Source organism: Monodelphis domestica, chromosome 1 (genome assembly GCF_027887165.1).
Source record: "Monodelphis domestica isolate mMonDom1 chromosome 1, mMonDom1.pri, whole genome shotgun sequence".
In the NCBI taxonomy this organism is placed as follows: Eukaryota; Metazoa; Chordata; class Mammalia; order Didelphimorphia; family Didelphidae; genus Monodelphis; species Monodelphis domestica.
In genome coordinates, this window is record NC_077227.1 from 126,151,654 (window position 1) to 126,175,753 (window position 24,100).

Consider the following 24,100-nt stretch of genomic DNA (forward strand, 5'->3'; position numbering starts at 1 on the left):
TGAGCTTCCCCGTCTAAAACAATTTCTTTTTACCTACCTGATGGTGCCTGAAATCACTTCAAGAAGAATTTAATTCATCAATTTGCCATAAAACATTTAAAATGCAAACACCTAACCCAAGTAATATGGGCACAGCAACACAGAGTTGGCAGCGAGGAAGCTTTTCCCAAAGGAGCCAGGTGTACACAAATGTGTGTGGCATCGCTTTCTATGGCGGTGGAGAATTGAAAGAAACGAGGAAGGCTAGTAAGGTTTCAGAAACCCGTGGGAAGGCCTCTGTCTGTGGACTTCTAGGAACCTCTAGGAACAAGGCAGAGCAGCAAAGACAAGTGGCAGGCGTGCCCTTTGGGGCAGCCCAGCTGGCCCAGTGGAGAGAGCTTGGAAGCAGGAAGACTCATCTTCCTGAGTTTCATTCTGACCTGAGACACTTACCAGGCCAGTCCCTTCACCCTGTCTGCTTCAGTTTCCTCACTCACACCCTCAGTTCTAGTCGCTGCATCACAAAGCTGCCCTTACATTTAGTCAAAACATTGGCCCAAATTGTTCCTTAGGGGTTCCTCTCACAATTACCGGGTTTTTGACCTACTTGCTGAAACCACCTAAATAGGTGTGTACATAAGTATACACACATACATAAATGCACACGTACATGCACACCGTTTCTCACTGTTGGATTGTGAACTTCATGAGTCAAGAATTGTCAAGTTTTCTCCTTGTATCCTGAGGACTTAGGACAACATTTTACCCATAGTAAGGACTTAGTAAATATTCCTTTACTCATTCCTTCTCCCAGATAACCCAGATACCTGCTAGTTGATCAACGATTGTGTTGAAATGAGAGGACTATTTGAAGATGAAAGGGGCAGAGGGGCAGGGAAGGCAACTTTTTTAGGATGACTTTCTGGCTTTTCAAAACAATTTTTCCAGGCTTTATAGCTCTTTAACTTTATGAAACATAATTTGTGGAGCACACCAAATTGTTTAACATATTTTTTATGGTGCTAAGTTATTAGATCCATAAAAAATACAAAAATAAATCTGGGGATAGGTAAATGGCTCAGTGAATAGAGTGCCAGGCTTAGAGTTGGGAGGTCCAGGGTTCAAATGTGACCTTGGATACTTCTTGGCTATGTATCACCTACATGACAAGTCACTTAACCTCAACTGCCCAGCCCTTACAGCCCTTCTACCTTGGAACCAATACTTAGTATTGAATCCAAGGTAAGGGTTGTTAAAAATAAGTCTGATATTCCAGCTTTTTCCAAAAGTTTTGTTCTCTCTTTCCAAGGTTTTCCCCACTAAAAGTATAAACACTACTGAAAATTTTACATTTCTAAATATAGACCCCGTGTCATGGGTCAGAATATTTGGGGAAGGCTTTATAGAAGAGATAAGACTTTAGCCGGGCCTGGAAGGATGGGTCAGATTTACAGAGTTAGGGAGATGATCTATCAAGTCATGATGGGGGACAGCAAAGGCTTAAAAAGCTAAAATAGGCACCTGATAGCAGGAAGACAGGAAAATAGTTCTGCCTATAATAAGGAGTTTGTACTGGTGAGCAGCATCCAGGATTTTTCAGTTTTAGACAGTGACAGTGAGAGAAATAGAAAGACTAACCCAGGGAAAGAAGCAGAATAAGAATCAGATATGTTCTGAAGGAAAAATGGATTGAACTTTGTGACATTGGTTTTAGGAGAAGGAATTCAATTTAATCCCTCTTCTGGTTTACTTTTTATACCATTTGAAAAGAAAATCTTTGAGAGTCAAGACCATGTTTTTCCTTTGTAGGTCTTTAGATCTTTTTTTCTACATCTCAGCAAATGGTACATTCTTAAAATAATATTTTAGGGGGCAGCTTGGTAGCTCAGTGGATTGAGAGCCAGACCTAGAGACAGGAACTCCTGGGTTCAAATCTGGCCTCAGACACTTCTCAGCTGTGTGACCCTGGGCAAGTCACTTAACCCCTATTGCCTAGCCCTTACCACTCTTCTGCCTTGGAGCCAATACACAGTATTGGTTCCAAGATGGAAGGTAAAGGTTAAAAATAATAATAATAATATTTTAATAATCACTGACTATTCATTGGAAAGACAAATACTGAAGTTGAAGCTTAACTATTTTGGCCATATAACAAAAGACTGAAAGCAAAGGCAGAAAGGAAAGACTGAGGAGATGGATAGTGTCATGTAAGTAATGAACAGATTTAGAGAAGCAATGATAGGCTGCCAGGGAAAGTGAAGAGCAGAAAGGCCTGCTGAGCTCTAGTCCATTGGGTCAGAAAGAGTAGAGCAGGGTTGAAGAGCTAACAACAAAGCCTACCAAATGGCCACAGTCTTGGCAACAGCCTCTTGCCTGGTCTCCCTGCCTGGTCTCTCACCAGCCTCAGCCATCCTACACAGCACTGCCAGTGATTCCCACTCAGGGAAGGTCTAAACATGAAGCCTTTCTTGATTCCCCTAACTGCTGGTGGGGGAAAATCTATTATCTTGATGTTTATCCTGCATTTGCTTACATATGTGCTCCTGTCTTTCTTGTTAAAATTTAGATTCCTTAAAAAAAACCAACCAACAACCCTTTTGAGTAGAGATTGTTTCAATTTTTTGGATTTGTATTCCTGGTGCCTAGGACAGGGCCTGGCACATGGGAGGTACTTAATAAACGCTTGCTAACTGACTGGAAAGCACAACATTTATTTGCAAGAATAGTGATCTGCCAAAGGACAACTTTCCCCCAGGAGTACATGATATGTCCTGTAGAGAGACAGAAACATCCTGAGGGTAATCCCTGGGATCCCAAGGAGCCCCCCAGCAAGCCCAAGGAAGGGTATTCTTGAGGTGGAGCTCATTCATCTTCAACCTTTGGGGCTTTCAAGCTTCCCTCCTCCTTAGGGGCACAGTTTGCTGGATGAGCCCACAGCAGCATCTCAAGAGTCAGCCTCCAGAGAGGAGGCTTCATGTCTTCACTTCACTCATGGCCTCCATGAGCCGTGCACTATTCGTTACAGCTGTTGTCAAGAAAATGAATCTGTACCCTAAGGAGACAAAAGCAGGAGAGAGCACATGGGTGAGCCTAGGTACTGCTGCTGTTAGACAGGCACAGATGCCGTCCAACTCCACAGATGTCCATCAAATGTGGGCCATTTTATTTTTTGTCATACAATCCGTACAAGCTCTCTAGTAGAGCTAATGAGGCACAGCAATCTGTCTTTAATTACTCCCTTGTCTTACTAAAACAGCTCTCCCTGGGGTACCTGCCTGAAGGCAATGATCTTGGGGCAGCTAGGTGATCTGGAGGATTGAGAGCTAGGCCTAGAGATGGGAGGTCCTGGATTCAAATCTGGCCTCAGACATTTCCTAGCTGTATGACCCTGGGCAAGTCACTTAACCTCCATTGCCTAGCCCACACTACTCTTTTGTCTTAGAACTGAAGGTAAAAAAATGAAAATAAAGGCAATGAATGACCTTTCTTTTCCTCACAGTTATTCTGTTTGCAACTCCCCACCCTCCAAATGATATTATACCCAGAAGTTAGTGGTAGGGATTTTTAAAAAATAGACTGACCTCTTAACTACCAATCAAGTTTGTTTTTATTTCAACAGGATTCTTACCTCTCTCTCTACCCAAAAACCGCAGAGCTGAGATCTCAGAGAAGGTGCATCCACCCAGAAAAACCACAAGGACCAGGCGCAGGGAATCACTAGGGGCATTTTCTTCAGGTACCATGTCTATACGGAGACAAAGCAGCTCAGTCTCAAATTTTGCATGATGTCCCAGAACCCTATATCCCTCTCATCTCCATTCTGTCTGCCCTTCTAAATTCTCCTTACCTGTGACTGCAAATTCATTGCCGTTGAGTAACCGAACAACTTCCTCAAGGCCCAGCCAGCTCTTTCGCTCTAATACCTGGTGAGATTGGAGGTTGAGTTTCAGTTAGAAACATCAAGAAAGCTCACTCTCAAGACTGTGTTTTTGCTGGTAGCCCAATGAATGGTATGGGGCTTGAAAAGAACCAACAGCAAGAGGAAAAATGGCAGAAGGACAAAGATATGGAAGGGAGGAAAGGTGACATGACCTCACCTGTTCAATGATGCGGCAGCTGAGGGGCACATAGGCACCACTGAAGACATACGCCATGTCGCGTGGCACTTTCAGGTCATACTCACTGTCCCCACGTGGGATCTACACTGGGCATATAAGGGCACATCAAGCAAGTGGCAACTGAGCCCATGCCCTCCCCATACCGGTTTGGGAGCCCCAGGAAGAGGTGTTTAATTTATTCTGAAATTCTGTAAGGGCCACATTACTAACCAAAGATAGAATCAGGCAATATACTTAAGAAAATCCATATTCCAAGGTTAGTCTTCTAAAAATTAGTGCATAGCTTTGGTTAAGTCCCTAGCCCAGGGCTACCTGAAAACTACGTTGTAGGCCATTACTGGGAATCTAGTAGATTTTTACATCGATTAGCCCTTAACTTGTTACAGATGACACCCTAAATCCATTAATTAGATATGTTCCCTCCTCACTAGTATAAATACATATTACAGTTACAGAGTCCCAAAGAAGGAGTTGTTACTTGTTTGAATAGATGCTTGCTTTGGAGATGACTGATCTAAAGCTGGGAAGGAACTCAAAAGCCATCAAGTCCAACCCTCTCATTTTACAGATGAGGAAACTAAGGCCCAGGGAAGGTAAGTAACTTGCTCACAGTCACATAGGCATATGCGTCAGAGATGGGATATGAACCCAGACCTTTAACTCCAGAGTGAATTCCCTTCCTGTCATATCATTCTGCCTCTCTGTGTCTAGAGTCGTTTCCTCTGGGCTTGCTGGAAAGGGTCCTGGGCAGCTAATGCACCAGTGCAAATAACCATTAGGAGATTCTTCAACCTCCCAGGGAGAACTTAGGAAGAGAGAGGAGCATGTATCTGTATTACCCAGGAGTCTACGGAATACCCGTTGGGTGCCACTACCCTTTAAAAAATAGAAGCACTTCTCTAACAGAGGAGACCAAATCAAGTGTCTATCCTATGGCTCAGTGACTAAACAACAGACTGGAGGCTCTGCCATTATAAATCTTTTTTTTTCTTCTGAGTTCCTTCCTTCTCTTGCTCCATAATCTTGAATGAATCACTTGCACATTTTGTGCTTTCTATTCTTTTATGCCTTAAGTTAGACTAAAATAAAGTGATCACACAGGGAGATATGGTAATGAAAAAGAATGAAAATATTAAATGCAAAATACTCCAGAGCAGTGTTTTTTAATTGCCCTTCTGAGGCAATTTATTATCAGCTCACAAAGAATCTTACACTTCATAAAACCTACAGATAGATAAACCAAAACCACTCTTCCTTCCTTTCCCCCCTATTCTTGGTCTCTCTTCCTAAATCACAAAACTTGCTCCTCCACCTCCATTCCCTGCCCTGTACCCACCTCAGCTCTATCTCTCTATGGGCTCTGAGCTCTAGAGGGCACAGTGGTTTATAAAAGAGAATTAAGATGTTTCACTAGGATGTTTAGTGTGTTGGCAAACATTGCTTTATAGGCTTATTCCTCCCTACCACCCAAGAATCTGGCCCGAAGTGACATACCAAGCCCAGCTTTTTGCTGATGCCACGAAAATTGCTTCTCTTAGCCAAAGAACTGAAAGCATCAGTGAGTTTTCCTGGAGAAGAAATATAAACTGGGTCCCATTCAGTGCTCCTTGGTTAGGAACACTGCCATGGATAATTCAAACCACAAGGACATTATATTAAATTCAGTAGTTGAAGCAACTGTCTGCCCAGAAAGCAGAACTGGCCATTTCTGAAGGACCCCTTACAGTTCACAAGGAAGAAATGATAAGAAAACAACAACAAAAACCAAATCACAGAATTTCAGAATTAAGAACTACATCAGGAGCTATCTAGTCTAACCTGTACCTGAATACATCAAATGTCCCCAACCACATATGGCAAGTAATCATCCAACCTCTGCTGGAAGGCTTCCAGTGAGGGAACCCACTCCCCCTAAAGGGGCCCCATACATTTATGGATAACTCTAATTTTCAGGATTTTTCTTACATCAAACCCAAATTTGCCTTTGTGACTTCCACCCTCAAGTTTCTAGTTTTGCCCTTTAGAACAATGAATAACAGGTTTAATTTCTCTGCTCTAAGAAAGTTTTTCACATTATTTGAAGACAGCTATCAGAGTGCCCTTTAGTTCTCTATTCTCCAGGCTAAATAGCCAAAGTTCATTCAACCAATTCCCATATGGGGTGAACTTGAGGCCCTTTACCTAACTTAGCTGCCTTCCACTGGGCACTCTCCCACTTCTCAGTTTTCCTGAAATATAGCAGTTAAGAACTGAACACAATATTCCAAATAGTTTGACTGGGGCAGCACACAATGGGACTACTACCTTCCTGGGAACCAGGCCTCTTATCTACCCATTTCCAAGACTCTATAGTCTCTATCCTCTAAAGTAGCTGCTTCTCACTAAGTTATCTTAAAAAAAAAAAAAACTCTTACCTTCTTAGCATTGATATAAGTATCAGTTCCCAGGTAGGAAAGTGGTAAGGGCTATGCAGTTAAGGGTTAAGTGACTTGCCCAGGATCATACAGATAGAAGTATTTGGGGACACATTTGAACCTAGGTCTTCCTGACTCCAGGCCTAGCACTCTATCCACTATGCTACCCAGCTGCCTTCACCTTCCCACTAAGTCATCTTAATGAGATAGGCATTATCACAAAGCCTGAGGTGAACTTTGGGATGAGTGGCTAGGGACCAAATGCTACCACTTTTTCCTTCCTCAGTTCATTCTAACAATACTAGGACGCTGCTCTGGTAGGCTAAGAAATGAAGAAACCAAACAGTCTAGGGCAGCTGTGATCACCACTTCCCTGGGCTCACCTGCAGCTTTATCAGTCACCAATTTGCTCACTTTATTCTCAACTGCCGTAAGAGTATCTCCTGGAACCTGCTCGGTTAGAAGCCCTGTCCGACGAAGATTAGAGAAGGTCAGCAGGTGCTCAGGCCCATAACTCTGGAAGAAATTCAAACCAACCAATATTTACTGAAAGGAAAAGGACAAAGAATAACTTCTTTGCACCTTATTTTTTGTGTCTGGAGATACCTTAAGCACAGTAGAGCAAATATGACACAATACCTGTGCTCAAGGAGCTTTTTAGATATGGTTTGCATGAAAATAAAAAATCATACAAGATAGGAAGAAATTAAATATAACTGAGCGTCAAGTACATGGCATAAATAATATGAAAAATGGTGGAAAAAAAGGAAGAAAAGTCAAGATTGGCCAAGAATTAGAATTACAATGGAAGTTTCTGGGGAAAGTAGGACTTAAAGAAAAGAAAACTCCTATTACCACCCTACTAAATCCAGTGAGCTCGAGTCTCCAAGGGTAAAGAAATCTGTAATGGGTCAGACAGAATAGGTTCTCACAGTGTTAGGCACAGATCATGAGTTAAGTCCTATGAATAGAAATGCCTAATAAAGAGAGTCTTGAATCACTTAAAAGGCTATTGTATAGACCCATTTCCGATGATTCACTTCTGATATAAGATTATAGAGGGAAACAAGAAAGGGTGCCTTCAACTAACTCTAAAGTTCATACCAACACCTCCCAACTTGAATCCCTCAAAGTTCTATGCTAGTCTTTACCTGAAGATACTGGGTTTTCAGAGAGCGGTAATCTTTGGGGACCAAACCTATGGAAGAAGATAATTTAGATTACTTAAAATGGCCTCAGCTGAAGTGTCCTATAAATACATAGTCTACTAAGTGATCTTAAGCTAAAAAAAAAATATTCACTATTTCATCATTAATGCTATATCACATTCCTAAATTATTAACTGATTTTCCAATCTAGGATTGCCTGACTTTTTTTTTTCTCCTGTAGGATGAAGTTTGTCTTCTATAGGACCAAGATGAGAAGATTAAAATTAATCTTGTATAATTTTCTTATTGGTCTTATTTACAAGTAATTGATTTTGTCCTGTAACTGCTTAAGTCATCGCTCTTTGACTCTGAACTTAATTAAGAATTTGATGGTGTCTAATGAACTAAGTTTAGAAATCCAGTTCTCCTGCTAATCACCAATCTCTTCTAGCCTCAAAGAATTTTGATAATCACAAGAAATTTGTGAGAAAAGGAGTTTAGGAATGATATCTTTATGCTACAAGTTATCCCTTAAGGATGTTCGGTTTGCCATCCAGAAGTTTGGGTCTTTATCTTGCACTTTGACTCCAACAATGAGTACTTCTTAATCTCATGAGAGAAAAATTGGGAAGGAAGTGGGGTTTGTCATTGCTAGCCTCCATTACCAAACTTCTAACCAATTTTGGTGTTTCCTGCATCTTAGCTTTGTAACCAGTCATTCTGTACTCAAATTATGAAGTCATCTACCCTGTTCTGCTATTTGTTCAATACTCCCCAAAAGCTTAAAAAAGGGGAGCTATTGGTCTGCTTGGAGTCTTTGTCATGGATGGAGGGAAGTCATCATTCCATTTATTGACAGGTAGCTTGTTCCTGCTAATAAATGTTATCTTGCTCAAAAACCTGTCTCAGTTTATCCTTTTGTTAAGAATTTTATTGGAAAAAGAAAAGCAGTTGGCATACAGAATACTAAAGCATAAAAGAGCTAAGCAAGAAAGAATAGTAAAACCAATGGTACTGGATGGCAGAATGGAATCAGAAAGACTTGTGTTTGAATCCTGCTTCAGAGACTCATGAGACAGACCCCTGGACAAGTCATGTAAGCTCTCCATACCTCAGTTTGCTCCATCTAAGGGACCTTCTCTGGACAGCCACTAAGGTCTACTAAGGTCTCTTCTAGCTCTAAAAACCAAAGATCCTATAATTACTAGGGCAGAAATGGGGGTTGGGGGGAGGGGGAAGAGAAGAAGACCAGGAGAAGGTAAATTGCAGAATCTCTTTCCCTGAAATCTATAAAAGCAAGATTAATGACCATCTGCTGATTTAGACAGACTCCCTCTTCAGACAAATGACCTCCTGAAAACCATTCCAACCTTATGATTTATGACATAATACACACAAAAGTGCCTTGAAAATACTTAAGTGCTCTATAGATGTAAGAGACTAGGAAGATCATTTGATTATCATCTTTAGGGGCCTGGTCCATAGAAGGCACTGAGCAAATTTTTTGTTGAATTTAATTATTAAAGAGCTTTCTTAAAGAGAGCCATGGTCAGTCTTTTCAGTTTCTTTGGAGATAAGAGGAAATCAGATTTAAACCTAAGAAAAGTGATTTAGAGTAACCATAATAAGACACTTTGGCTGATAAAGATTAGAATAAATTACCACAAAATGCTATGAAATCTCCTTTCATCAAAATCTTTATGAAATGGATTAGTTATCTCACTTTTTTCCTGGGACATATTTTTTTATATAAAACCTTGTTGGGAGTGAGAGTATAGATGAGATGATTGCTAAAATTCTCATTTCAGCTCTGAAGTTTTATTATTCTTATCTTTCAGTGGCTGAGATTGTGAAGGTGGGATTAACTCTCCCCTGCCCATTTTTGGATTTAATCACCAGAAGCATATACACCCCACTTATGCTTGAATGAGGGAAGTCCGTGAACCATGTATACAATTAGGTGATGAATCAGAATCGACTGCCTGCCCCCCCCCCCCCCCCCCCCCGCCCCGGGCAGTCCTAAGCAAAGCGTTAGCTGTAATTGGTACATGTAAAATGAAAGGAAGTCACAGGAAGTGACTAAAAGGAATGGTCTTTTAAACTGCCAAGAACTTCCTATGAAGACGTCTTTCGCCTTGAACTTGATCTTGAAGGAGCTCCAGTTGACCACTCTTGGATTTTTTCCCTGAGAACTACCACATGGGGTGAGTGAAAAAGGCTGACTCCTTTCCTGCATTTTTCTGTAGGGACTAGCCTCAAGAGGCCTCCCCTCTTGAGAGAGGCTTTGTGTATCTCTAGGTCCTCAGCTCAAGGCTAAGGACCTCTGGCTAAGGACTAATTAGCCCTGCCTGGGTTGACCCAGGGTTTGGGGCAAAATACTTGGTGTGTTAGGTTAGATATCCTCTCTCTGATTTTCTCACTTTCATTTTCTATATTTTATAAATAAATTGCTAAAAATATCATTTTGGAATTGATTAAATTCCTGGTGATCCCATGCTTAAATAATATAGTCCAATCTATGATATTAACCCCTTACACTCCAGTCCTTACAAGATGTAGCATTCTCTGGGTAAGGGGACTGACTCAATGATCCTAAAAGTTTCATTCACTGCCAGGATTTTGCATTACCCAGGAAAATGTAACTGTAATGATAGAACAATATTCTGTTTTTCTGTGCCTCCTCCATAATCTAGGTGTGAATAGTGTGAAAGGAAATTCTTTGTTCTCTGTCTATTCTGAGTTTGCACTTATGAAAAGGGAATCCTTTGTTCTCTTTGCCTAATTGGAGTTAACACTTTGGAATAACAATAATTTAAGAACTCTTACTTAACATTTCACTAGACTAAAGATAGGATAAATTCTCTTTTGTCTGCTTTTGAATTAATCAATAAAAGCGAATACATCCATACTTAACCTTAAAGTAAGGGAAGGCCACAAACTCTTACTCCTAAGAGAGTTAACACCTTTAGAGGTGAGAGGCCAGCAAGGCACTTGGAAGAGCTCCACCCTTTTTTCTAACTCAAACAGCCAGAAACTTTTGAGTTCTTTTAAGAGTTCACACACTCAGAAACGTGTGAATCCAAAGGTGTGAATCCTAGGAGGAGAGTTGCTACCTTCAGAGGATGAGAGGTGTGACAATTTTGGAAACTGTGATTGGCCCCTATGAAGAGGGGAGGGGATAGGAAACCACCATAAAAGCCACAAAATCCTTGGGCTGGCAGTCTGGTGAAGTTGAGTCTGGTGGAGAGGTCTTGTAGAGATAGTCTTTGAGGGAAACTCATTGGAAACTACATCGTGAATTCTGACTTCAACTTAGACTCTGACTCCTGGACTACTTGGTTAGGTGAGTGAAAAGGCTGACTCCCTTCTTAGTTTCCTAAGAGACTAGCTTCCATCTTGGAGAAGTCCACATGATTACTCACTACCAGTCCTCCTGGCTGAGGACTAGTATAGGTATTTTCTCTAACCTCCTTCACATTTCTCCACTTTAGTGATTCCCCTCTATTTTGGTAAATAAACTGCATCCAACCATTAAATTTAACCTTTATACTAGGAAAGGAAGGGGGCCAGTCATGTATGGGGAGCAAAGGATAACAGATTCATAGACTAAATGCTCTACTGGCACCCATATGACAGTAAAAACCCTAGAGGATGGCCTCTAACAGCAAACTGAATGGATCTCTTAAAGAAATTGTGGGAGGACATAGTAAGAGTTATATAAGATGTAAATATGTGGATGAATGGTTTGAAATTTGCACCACTGCAGTGAGTACCACATCAGAGCCAGAGATCTCTTATCAATGAAGTAGTGGTTCTACTCTTGGATTGATATTTAGTATTTTATTTGCTTAGGTATTTATATCTGTCTTTCAAAAAGTCTTCCTCTTTTACCAACCTATTATTTCTGATTACTGGAATTACTCACCATTCTCGGTGATGGAGAGGAGACACATGAGTCGGAGGCTTTCAATAGGTGATACCTACATAGCAAAAGAAGAAGTTGATGAGAACTTAAACCCTATAACTTAAATGCTTTTCTCCATTAACTTCTGCTCAAGGCAGACTATACTTTTATAAGACAATCTCTTGCTGCCTTGACTCCAGGACTCACCTGTCGGTCAATGTGTTCCTCAATATAGCTGGTGCTCTCGCGGATGTTGAACCCTTCTAGCAGTGCTAAGAGGAATTGGAGAGTGTTACTTTGGGTTTATGGAAATTGCACCTGTTACACTTGTAGGGTTATCTCTGTGACTGCCCAATGCTGAGAAGAGTCAATCCAGACAAAAGAGTTCACAGGGCTTGTAGCAAGGACCAATCGCAGAATCAGCTGGAAAGAGGGATATCAAAAGAACCAGAGACTCCAGAGAGGGCAGTAGATTATGGGAAAGAGATGTTATGAGAGCAGAAGAGGGACAAGGATACTGGTAAGTATATTAGAGTCACCATGTTCAGTCTTGATCAGCTCCTGAAAATCTTGCTTGGTTTTCTTCTTCATGATGGACTCGCAGGCCCCAATATCTACAGGAAGGACAAACTGGAAATTAGACCATCCCCAAAAGATCAGAACAGTACTTTTTTTCTGCTCATAAGGGCACAATGAGACAACACCTAGAACCATTTTTCTCTCTAGCCCAAATCCCCTAATCAACTTCTGTTTTCAAATGTTTCCCCTTTAAGGATCCTTTGTATTCATCTTCTTAGATAAACCAGGTAATTGGTTCCATGTAATCCTCCCTCTACATGGAACCTACGTAAACTCAGCAGGCGGTGCTCTTGCTTCAGTCCCTTGAGTTCCTGAGATACAAAGTTCTTCATCTGCTTGATGTCCATACCACGTCGGCGCTGGGAAGAAACTCAGGTCAGTAATAATCTTCCCACGATGTTGTAAAAAGGCCAACTCCTACATTTCCTTTCATTGCCTCTACTTTAGAATCATAGCATCACAGAATGTTAGAATTTAAAGAACTTAGTTATTATTTAGTCTAGCCTCCTCATTAACAAATGAGGAATCTTAAGCACAGACAATGATCACTTAATGTCTGTCAGTATCAACATTGAGACTAGTACCCATGTCTTTTGCCTTCTAGATCAATAATATTTCCATTACATTGTATAATGCTTGCAGTGAAGATGGGAGTCATGTAATAATATTAATAGGTAGAAAGTAAGTAAAGTAGTTTTAAGAGGTAACTTTGAAGAGGGATTAGAGACCTAATCGACTGGAGCCTCACATCATATTGTGCCTGTAGGTTCCGGGCCTTCTGGCTCAGGAAGCCAAAGACATTGGAGAAATGTTCATTACGAATCTCATTAAAGACCTGTGGAGAAACCATAACTACATCAAGATGCAGAACCATCATCTGGTACTCCAATTAACCTACCCAATTTTATCAAGTCATAATGCCCCACTCCTAGATATAGCACAATGCTCATCTTCTTTAATGGAAACTTGGTATCTATCAATTAACAGATATTTGTGCTAGAGACTGTGTTATACCTAGAATTGTGGGAAGCATCTGCTTGATATGGGAATAGACCACCATCCCAGAGCTCTTGAATTCAGACAATGCCCCAATTCCCCAAGATCTATATTCGAACCTTGTCCTGGGCATTAAGCAGCACCTTGAGGCTCTTGTCAGAGGATGTCACATCTGGACCAAAATCAACACTCCCTACGTAAGTAAAAGGGAAGGTTACAAAGCATCTCCAATGACTTCTACAACATCTCTTCTTCCTAATTTCTGCTGCCAGAGATATTACTTAGTACTGTTCTGAAAACTAGCAGTTCCCTCAAGCTCTCGAGGTATCCCAGAAATCCACCACTGTAAAAGCTCCTGGTAGACTGCCTTCTCTATCCTCATCAGGAAGCAAAAGAAACAACACTCACCACACTTGATTCGGAAGGTGTCATCCACCAGCCCCTCATAAACCACTTGGGAGCAGAGTGCTGTCACAAAGTCCACATCTGAAAACAAAGCCCATGGAGGTGAAAGAGTTCTCAGAACTCCATCTTCCACTCTGACTTCCTCCCAAAGTCACTGTTTCAACACCAAGTCAATGCCAAGTTTCTTCCCTTGCCCAAGTACTCAATTTTCCTACCCACTTCTCAAGATTCATATAGCAAACTCTGACTTTGCTATCCTTTTGCTATTTTTTTCATGTTCCCATACCTTCCAAGGTTCAAAAGAGAAGATAAAATGGGTACCCACCTCTATCCAGAAGAAAAATATGCCCAATTTCTGGTTTCCTGCCTTTGATCTCACCTTCCTCTTCTTCCTCCAATTCCCTCCACATCTCATACACCATCTGTTCAAAGCCCAAGATATCCTTAAACTTCTATTGATGTTACCAATTCCTACTACAGGCCAATACAATGCACTGACTGCATAAGGGATCAAAGGACCTTTGGCCAGTACCTTATGGGGATCTTGAAGTCCTTGAGCCAAGAGCTCATACATTAACCCATTCCATTTCCTTTTAATTCTGAATAACAATGTTCTATATATTATAGATGGAGAACAAGGGCATAATGTGAAGATAGGATTAACTCTCCCCTTGCCTATTTTTAGCTAAACAAATCAAGAATTTAAAGTACCCCTACTTGTCACTAAGTAAGAGAGTTTGCAAGTCATTTGCTAGAGTGAGTGACAACTCCAGAGGCAGTCCCACCCCTGGGCAGTGCTAGGAAAATTGAAAGACTGCGATTATTTCCTGTAAAGTGAGGAAGGGACAGGAAGTGATGTGGAAAAGACTATAAAAAGTCCTGAACTTCCTGTCCAAGGGACTTCTTCTTTGAACTTCTGCTCCTTTGGAGGTACTGCGTTGGTGAGCCAGACTGGAGGAAGAGACTCTCCTGGAGGAGGATTCTGCTGGGCTAGAGCTTTCTGCACTGGAGGCCTGCTGGGTGAGTGACTGGAGCCGAAGGAAGAGGCTTGTGTTGGTGGAACCCTTGCTGAAGACACCACCAGGATTCCTGGCTTAAAAGACTACCACGATTCCACATGAAGATCAGGACTTGAGGAAGTCCTTGCTAGTTGGTGAGCTGGACTTCTTCAGACAGAAATTATAGGGTACCTAGCTAGGCAATACTTTCTACTTCCTTCCTACATTTCTCTTTTACTAATACCTCTATTGAACTAAATTGTTAAGAGCAGCTAACAGACTTGTGATTTAAGAGTCAATTTTTAAAATCGGTGACCACAATATTACTTTAGAATTCTCATATTTAGCACAAAACCTAATTTTAAATGCTTACAATAACACAGATATAATACAGACAGAAATATAACCCTGAAGTCTCAAGTTGCCAACCTCTCACTTGAAATATAAATTTTCATTCTGAGATAGTGCTCCAGAGCACAAAGTAAAAGTTAAGGAGCTCCCTCACATAGTAGATGCCCTCAATGATCCTAAGTGCACACAGAACCAAGGAGGATGAATAAAAGAATGAGGAAAGAATTACTTTGAAGGCTCTTACCTTGGCACATCGGCCAATTCCATAGCAGTTTGCAAAGGGTCCATAGAGATTGCTGAGAAGGTGCAAGGCTTGGGCCACAGTATTAATCCAACGCTGGTTTCCCTCCTGAAAAAGACACACAAGTGACAAGGGTAAACAGTGTGATGAGTTCCTGAGCTCAGAATCTGGTTCTGTAAGTCTAAGCTGTTAGCCTTGGTATGTTCCTATGCAATAAAACGAGGCCTGGAAAAATCTTTTAAAAGACCTGACTGATTGGTTCTTAGGTAAGGTCCTTTAAATACCCAATCCATGGTGTTGCTCTTTAGTCACAGATTATAGGCAAAATTTAAATAAAAACAATATGTCTTGGGTCTACTGCCCTGAGCCTCATACCCCAGACCCCAGGACTCTGCATTCACCAGGAAGTAGTCTCTGAAGAATTCAGGCAGTTCCATGCTGAGGAGATCCACGTCAAGAGGCAGCAAGGAAAAGGCCCACTCATCACAGCTTACATCTATAGGTAAGGATAACAACAATCAGTTACAAGAGGTGACAAATGCTTACTGCTGTCTCCCAGTCATCCATAATAGCTCATCACTCACAGGGTGCTTTTTTACAGTGTTTACAGTGTTTATCTCAGAATAACATTGTGAAGCAGGCATTATGAATGAATCCTCATTCTCATTCAGCAGATGGAAGAATAGACACAGAGATGGCTGTCCCAGAGTCACATAGCAAGTTAATGTCAGACCTGGAAATTGAACCCATGTCTCCCTACTCTGAATTCAATGCTCTCTCTGCTATATCATGCTGCCTTTCTAACTGCAATTAAAATCCTTGATAAGACTAGCCCAAAATGTGATGACTCTTTTCCTATCACTAATAGGATTTAGAGCTGGAAAGACCTGGAAATCATCTAGTCTAGCAGTTCTCAATCTTTTTAATTTGAGGATCCCTTTAGACCTTAAAAAATTATTAAGGAGTGGGCAGGTAGGTGGTTCAGTGAACTAGAGATGAGTACAAATCTAGCCAAAGACATGTTCCTAGTTGTTTGATCCTGGACAAGTCACTTAACTCCCATCCCCTACTTCTTACTGCTCTTCTGCCTTAGTTTATTGTAAGATGGAAGGTAAAGGTTTTAGGGAAAAAAATGATTAGGGGCTTCAAAGAAGTTTTGTTTATGAGGGTTATATCTATTAATATTTACCTTGTTAAAAATTAAACTGATAACTTAAAAAATGAATTAATTTTAAAAGAACTAGTAATAAACCCATTATGTTGAAATAAATAACTTTTTAAAATAAAAAATAACAATACTTTCCAAAGCAAAAAAAAAAGAGGGAGAAGCATGGCACTGTTTTACACATTCTTGCAAATCTCTTTTAATATTTGGTATAATAGTCATCAAAACAATTTGGTACTGGCTAAGAAACAGAAAGGAAGATCAGTGGAATAGACTGGGGGAAAGCGACCTCAGCAAGACAGTATACGATAAACCCAAAGATCCCAGCTTTTGGGACAAAAATCCACTATTCGATAAAAACTGCTGGGAAAATTGGAAGACAGTGTGGGAGAGACTAGGAATAGATCAACACCTCACACCCTACACCAAGATAAATTCAAAATGGGTGAGTGAATTAAACATAAAGAAGGAAACCATAAGTAAATTGGGTAAACACAGAATAGTATACATGTCAGACCTTTGGGAGGGGAAAGGCTTTAAAACCAAGCAAGATATAGAAAGAATCACAAAATGTAAAATAAATAATTTTGACTACATCAAACTAAAAAGCTTTTGTACAAACAAAACCAATATAACTAAAATCAGAAGGGAAACAACAAATTGGGAAAAAATCTTCATAGAAACCTCTGACAAAGGTTTAATTAATCATATTTATAATGAGCTAAATCAATTGTACAAAAAATCAAGCCATTCTCCAATTGATAAATGGGCAAGGGAAATGGATAGGCAGTTCTCAGATAAAGAAATCAAAACTATTAATAAGCACATGAAGAAGTGCTCTACATCTCTTATAATCAGAGAGATGCAAATCAAAACAACTCTGAGGTATCACCTCACACCTAGCAGATTGGCTAACATTACAGCAAAGGAAAGTAATGAATGCTGGAGGGGATGTGGCAAAGTAGGGACATTAATTCATTGCTGGTGGAGTTGTGAATTGATCCAACCATTCTGGAGGGCAATTTGGAACTATGCCCAAAGGGCGACAAAAGAATATCTACCCTTTGACCCAGCCATAGCACTGCTGGGTCTGTACCCCAAAGAGATAATGGACACAAAGACTTGTACAAAAATATTCATAGCTGCGCTCTTTGTGGTGGCCCAAAACTGGAAAACGAGGGGATGCCCATTAATTGGGGAATGGCTGAACAAACTGTGGTATATGTTGGTGATGGAGTACTATTGTGCTAAAAGGAATAATAAAGTGGAGAAGTTCCATGGAGACTGGAACAACCTCCAGGAAGTGATGCAGAGCGAGAGGAGCAGAACCAGGAGAACATTGTACACAGAGACTAATACACTGTGGTATAATCGAACGTAATGGACTTCTCCATTAGTGGCGGTGTAATGTCCCTGAACAACTTGCAGGGATCCAGGAGAAAAAAACACCATTCATAAGCAAAGGATAAACTATGGGAGTGGAAACACCGAGAAAAAGCAACTGCCTGAATACAGAGGTTGAGGGGACATGACAGAGGATAGACTCTAAATGAACACTCTAATGCAAATACTATCAACAAAGCAATGGGTTCAAATCAAGAAAACATCTAATGCCCAGTGGACTTACGCGTCGGCTATGGGGGGTGGGGGGGAGGAAAAGAAAATGATCTATGTCTATAACGAATAATGCTTGGAAATGATCAAATAAAATATATTTAAAAAAAAAATATTTGGTATAATAGAAGACAGCTAGATTCTCATATCTGCTTCTACATTCAGTCTGTTGTGATGTGTTATTTTGGTTAAAGTACAGGAAGAAAATTTGGTCTCATAGAGATATGTAGTTAAAAAAAGGGAGTTTCATTTTAAAAGGTAAACACTTTTAATATTATTATGAAAAGTTTTTACTTTGGTGACCCTCTGAAAGAGTCTTAGGAACTCCCAGAATTCACAGACCACACTTTGAGAACTGCTCATCTAGCCCAAACTCCTTATTTTACAGATAAAGGAACCAAAACCCATAGAATTTAATCTTCTTGTCCAAGAGCCCAAGTTCAATAAGTAGATGAGCCAGGATATATCCCCTGAATGAATATCCAGTGTTCTTTACACTACCCCATGCTGCCTCTCTACTACACAAAACTATCTCTTTGGAACCTAATCCATTTCTCCATGATTCTACTGATTCTTCATGAGACTACCGGCAACAGAACAAAGTGTTCATGACAGAAAGGCTCGTCCAATAGTTTTTCCTCCTCATTCTCTGTTCCTTCCCCAGACACTTCCATAATCTCTCACCTCCATAAATTCCCTCTTCCTCAAGTACCATCTCACATGCATAGAACTGAAAAAGAAAGAAAAACTGGGTTAATTTCCCCACATTGTATTCTACTTTCCTTTTTCACCTTTTTCACTTAGAGGCAGCATAGTTTGGTGGAATGAACATTGGATTTAGAATTAGGAAAGATCTAGTTGGAATCTTACTTCCGACACTGATTAGCTGGATGACCATGGGCAGGATACTTAACCTCTCTGACCCTCAGGGTTTTCTTCTGTAAAATGGGGATAACAGGGATACCTGTAATATTTACTTCCCAGTAATGCTGAATGCAAAGGGCGTTGTAAACTTTAAAACAGCATATAAACATTGTCAAATATTACAATGAGTTCCAATAAAGCAGAGTATCATATATTATCCCATGAACTCTGAATAAAAGCACAAATAAGCATGTTAGAAATAGAAGAAGTTTTAGAAGTCATCTATTCTAACTTCTTCATTTAAGAAATAAGGAAATGGAGACCTGGTAAGAGGAATTTGCTGAAGGTCATAAAGCTACTTTACTTAGTTGCTAATTGAAAGCGAAAAGTCAGATTTCCCAACTTGCATAGCAATCTCTATTATAGAATGATTTCTCCTTGTCCACTGAAATCATACTGATTATATATACATATATGTGTTATGTCATTAGAACAATTCCTCAGGATTTATTCTCTTTCTTCTTGTTGGTCTAGCACTATCTTTCATTCATCTTAATCTCATTTTGACTCCTTATAATAAAAGTAATAGAAGCTGATGTTTAAATAGTGATTTACAGTTACAAAGCACCTTGCATATACAACAATCCTGTGAGACTAGTAAGGCAGTTATTATTATCCCATTTTATAGAAGAAGACCTGATGTCTTCTTCTACCAAGTAAGAAATAGGTAGCTAAAAGAGCTGGGTTCAAATGAAGGTTCTCTGATTTCAAGTCTAGTCATCTTTCTAATGCATCACATTGCCCTGCTAGTGACCACCTTATTATGTTCCTACAGATGTAGTAAAGGGATCATTTTTTTCTTTCATTTCCTTAACATAGCAAGATGAACTTAGAATCACTACTGTTTTCCTTCAAAATGTGTTACAGTAGCACAATAAACAATCTCATAAATATAGATGAGTCACAATTAGAGACCCCAGAGAACTATGGTCCAAGGTCTTTTTCTTTTTAACTTCTCTCTCTTCTGAACATATAAGCACACTGGTTGGCATTGCTTTGAAAGCCTTCAATTTGCAACAGAAAGACCTTATGTATTTGATCCCTAAAATGATGTTAATGGTAGAACTCTATAGTGGGTGTGGAATGACAGAAATCAGAGTCACACATGATAAGACAGTGTGAAGTTGAGGTGTCTAGCTGAATCATCAGTGTGAACGAGGAAGCTTTTCAGAATTGTGTTAGAAGAGGCTGTGGGCACAGAAGAAGGGTGTCTTCTTAACAGCTATGTATCTCAGTTTTCTCATTTGTAAACCAAGATGGATGGACTGGGTGGTCTCTAAAGTCCTGCTAACATTCTGTGAATCTACAGTGAAAGGGGTTTTCCATTATTGGCCCTATAAGACCCCTCCAAAAATATGATAGTAGTATTGAGTTAATACTCCAGAATTATCTAAAGTTAGCTACACTTTTTAGATGAGAAGGGAATTTATTTCTGTAGGGAGATAGGTACTCTTCCTCTTACCCTTTCTAGTCCCCAATCCCACCTAACTCCATCCTTGGTCTCTATACTAAATCTGTACTCACCTTCTGTGGGCTAAAGATCACTTTGTACCTTCGTGTTCGACCAGCCATTTTGTCAGAATTGACAAGGTCTGTAGAGAGAAGGGAGTCAAGAGTCTTAATCAGTAGTCTATTTAGAATATCTTCTATAGGAAAAGTGATGATGGCAGACAGAACAGACCTGGCAGAGGCAGGAAAATCAACTAGCTTCTAGATGTTGCCAACTAAATCATATCTCTTTCCAACAAATATTTCTTAGTACCAAGTTAAACAAATCTTGCTCACCCTTAGGTATGCTATAAGCATAGCACCACTATAAACTCACTTGCAATGTATCGCATGTTCCTGATTCGAGGTCGAACAAGGAAGCATAACCTGAGAAGAAACAAAGATATGAGAGAAAGAAGGAATGTCTGTGATAAAATCAGGAAATTTGTAATTAAATTAAGAAAAGAAAGGAACTGCCTTTATTCTTGGGCCATCTGTTCCACCCTAAGAGGATCTACTGTCTTGATGTAAGCACTTTTCCAGCTGCCCTGGTATATCATAATCCATTCTCTAGCAGAAACCACTACTTCATTAAAGATATTTACTAGCCACCTAGAATGTGCCTTGTACCATGCTAGGTATTCTGGATGAGACAAAGAAGTTCTTGACATTAGGAGTCTAAAGTCTGCTGAGGGAGACAAAATATAAAGTTTAATGACAATGCAAGATGATAATATAAGAAATGTCATGAGGCAGTTTATAATTGAAAGCCAAATGACAGGCATAATTGCTGTTGTTTTCATAGAGAGAAGAGTCTACTGGGAAGTTAAGCTAGACCTCCAAGAGTAGGAAGTGTCTGGAGATGCAGAGAGGAATAAAAATGGCATTTTATATGATAGAAATGGATATAAGCAAAGGCTGGGCAGCTAGGTGGCACAGTAGATACAACATTGGGCTTATACTCATCTTCCTGAATTCAAATCTGGCCTCAGACACTGAATGACCCTGGGAAAGTCACTTAACCTTGTTTGTCTCAGTTCCTCCTCTGTAAAATGAGCTGGAGAAGGAAATGGCAAACCAAAGTGGGGTCAGGAAGAGTTGGACAAAACTGAAACAACTGAACGACAAATAAGCAAAGACTAAGGTAAGAATATAAAAGGCATTTTTAGTGAATAGTGAAAAATTTTCTTGGAATATAAAGTGTATCAGGGAATAGTAGAAGATAGATTTGGAAAGGTAGATGAAAGCCAGATAAAGCCAGGCCTAGAGTGCTAGATTAAGATGCGAATTTTAAATGGTAAGTAGCTGGGAGCTATTAAACAGATATGAGCAGAAAAATTACACGAGGAAAGTTGTGTTTTAGAAAATAAGAGAGCCAGGTCTGCGGACAGGAGGTCCTGGGTTCAAATCTGAGTTCCGATACTTCCTAGCTGTGCGACCCTGGGGTAAGTCCCTTCACCCCATTTGCCAGCCCTTATTACTCTTCTGCCTTGGAACCAATTTTTTAAAAAAAGGAAGAAAGGAAGAAAGAAAATATAGCTATTTAGAGTAACAAGTAAAAGTCAGAAGGCTATATTAATAATTTATGCATGAGAGGATGAAAGTTAGCCAGATAGAAGAACCAGTGTCAAAGAAATAATGTTACAGAGTTATAGACAAGCTATTACTCTTGGTTCTGGTGCTGATTTCTAAAAGAAGGGGATTTTTCCAGGGATTATCTTGAATTAAAAGGGCCAACTAGAATTGAGACTCACTGGAAAGTGAAACTTACTGTTCACTGGTACTAAAGACAGGTTTGTTTTCCACCTTGTACAATTTGTCCACTTCATGTTGCTAAAGAAAGGATCAAATGAGAACATATATGAAAATACTCTGAAAAGCACATAATATCATGAAAACATATGGTCCTATTGTAAAAGACTCTTGGGTATTGGTATAAAAAAGTTTTGCTAATTACCCCCTCTATATGCTGTACTAAACATTCATTAGTTAATGTGAGTGAATTTTGGTGAGAAAATTATACCTTGAGAATAGATACATTGGCAATTCGGTCCAATGGGCTCATCAGGTCAGCCTCAATAAATAAGTCCTTCTTCCCAGGAAGCTGAAGAGGATACAAAAAGTAGGCATCTCTCAAGTTATCAATGAACTTCTTTTTAAATCTGACAAATATTTAACAAGCATCTACTTAATATAAGACACTGTGCTAGACCCTAGAGATATAAAGACAAAAACAAAAAGTTGCAGTTGTCAAGGAGTTTACATTCTATTTTAAGATGGAACATGTAAAAAAAATAAGGAAATAATAATTTAAGGAAGAAGAGGGCACAACTAGGAGAGTCAGAAAAGACTTCCTTAAGGACCTGGCACAAGATGATAAATTGTAAAGGAGTCCATTATAAGCATAAAGGCAAGAGACAGAATGTCAAGTTTGGAAGTGGCTGGGAGGCCAATTTAGATATAATGTGGAATTCTTGAAAGAGAATTAGGTGGCTCAGTGGGTTGAGAACTAGGTTGAGAATAGGAGGTCCTAGGTTCAGATCTGGCCTGGGACACTTCCTAGTTGTATGTGACCCTGAACAATCACTTAACCCCCATTGCCTAGCCCTTACTGCTCTTCTGCCTTGAAACCAAAACAGAATTGATTCTAAGAGAGAAGGTAAGGAGGTAAATATAGAAGGGTAAGTGGAAGGCATGTTTTGTGAAGGGCTTAAATGACATCCTGAGGAGTGTTCAAGGGGCAAAAGGGAGTCACTGAAGCTTTGTGAGCTAGATAAAACGCTCCTTTTCAGACATTTCCTTCTTTCATAACACATAGCCTACACCCTAGCAATCAGGACTACTTATGATGATAAATTTCTAATTTTCTCCTTCCATACATCATGTTTCCTTTGGTCCTTTGGACTGGGATACCCTAACATCAACTATCAAAACATCCAAGTTAAAGAAACTTTGGCTGAAACAATCTTACCATCTTTTGAACTCCTGAAACATCTGATGTAACCAAAGGGCACTATTAGATGTCCCTATATTATAGTTCTTTGGTTTGTATATTTTATTTCTACAACTCTTCCGCATGCATTTGGGAACATTTAGCAAGCGTTTTTGTATTGCCCACCATTCCCTGAACTACACCGCTTCATATTTATCGAGTGAACGACTTATGCCTTTTAGTAAGGAATCAAGAGTTTTTGTAAACAAATCTTCAGAGCTCCATGTGGTTTCCACTCCCTGATTTAAGCATATTGTCCCTCTGCCCTGAGAGGTGGCCCTGCGTTGGCCAATTTGCCCAGGTGCGAGAGCAAAGAGGGCTTGGCCTCCTGGTCTTTTTCTAGAGGGTGCAGAAGCACCAGGGAGGGAGCCAGTTGCGCACTGACCTGCTCCAGCAGGTAGATGAGCTGGTCTCTGGCCAGTCTCTTGAGCATGGAGAAGTCAGGTAGCTCGGGGGCATCAGGTCGATGAGGAAAAGCCATGGTGGGGGCGCTGTAGAGATCAAAGCAGAGGTTCAGGCCCGAGCAGGAGCTGCAGGGAAGGAGAGCCCCGGCGCAGCCTCAGGCCCTTGGGCAGATTCCCCCCCAAAATCCCACCCCCCGGGTTCCGCCCCAAGCCCTCCCCTCGCCACGCCCATCCCCGAAGGGACCACCTTCAGGACCGGCCCTCGGTCTATACAAACACAGCCTCGGAGGTCTCCGCCCATTCATCCCAGGGGATGTTCGTTACCTGCCCCTGGACAAAACACCAACTTCGCTTAGGATCGCTCTAGCAGAATGGGATCA

The 24,100-nt window shown here is 40.4% G+C and overlaps 2 protein-coding genes across 2 annotated transcripts in view; both read right to left on the reverse strand.

Moving 5' to 3' along the window:
- Nucleotides 1-2,670: 2,670 nt before the first annotated feature.
- VPS33B (VPS33B late endosome and lysosome associated) lies at nucleotides 2,671-23,806 on the reverse strand. Its single transcript, XM_007479320.3, has 23 exons — nucleotides 23,702-23,806; nucleotides 22,348-22,428; nucleotides 22,096-22,157; nucleotides 20,662-20,711; nucleotides 20,361-20,428; nucleotides 18,597-18,642; nucleotides 15,535-15,629; nucleotides 15,137-15,241; nucleotides 13,869-13,965; nucleotides 13,547-13,624; nucleotides 13,258-13,331; nucleotides 12,891-12,977; nucleotides 12,411-12,501; nucleotides 12,103-12,177; nucleotides 11,771-11,835; nucleotides 11,585-11,639; nucleotides 7,663-7,709; nucleotides 6,895-7,027; nucleotides 5,592-5,665; nucleotides 4,077-4,178; nucleotides 3,827-3,902; nucleotides 3,608-3,724; nucleotides 2,671-3,031 (listed from the first exon to the last, which is right to left on the reverse strand). Exons 1-23 carry the CDS (start codon nucleotides 23,795-23,797, stop codon nucleotides 2,952-2,954), a joined length of 1,854 nt encoding a protein of 617 aa, XP_007479382.1. The 5' UTR covers nucleotides 23,798-23,806; the 3' UTR covers nucleotides 2,671-2,951.
- Nucleotides 23,710-24,100, reverse strand: part of LOC100014932 (guanosine-3',5'-bis(diphosphate) 3'-pyrophosphohydrolase MESH1) — a 37,341-nt gene continuing 36,950 nt past the window's right edge. Inside the window, exon 20 of the mRNA XM_056806256.1 lies at nucleotides 23,710-23,807. Coding sequence (XP_056662234.1) covers nucleotides 23,775-23,807 — 33 coding nt within the window. The 3' untranslated portion in view covers nucleotides 23,710-23,774. The remainder of the gene's footprint in view (nucleotides 23,808-24,100) is intronic.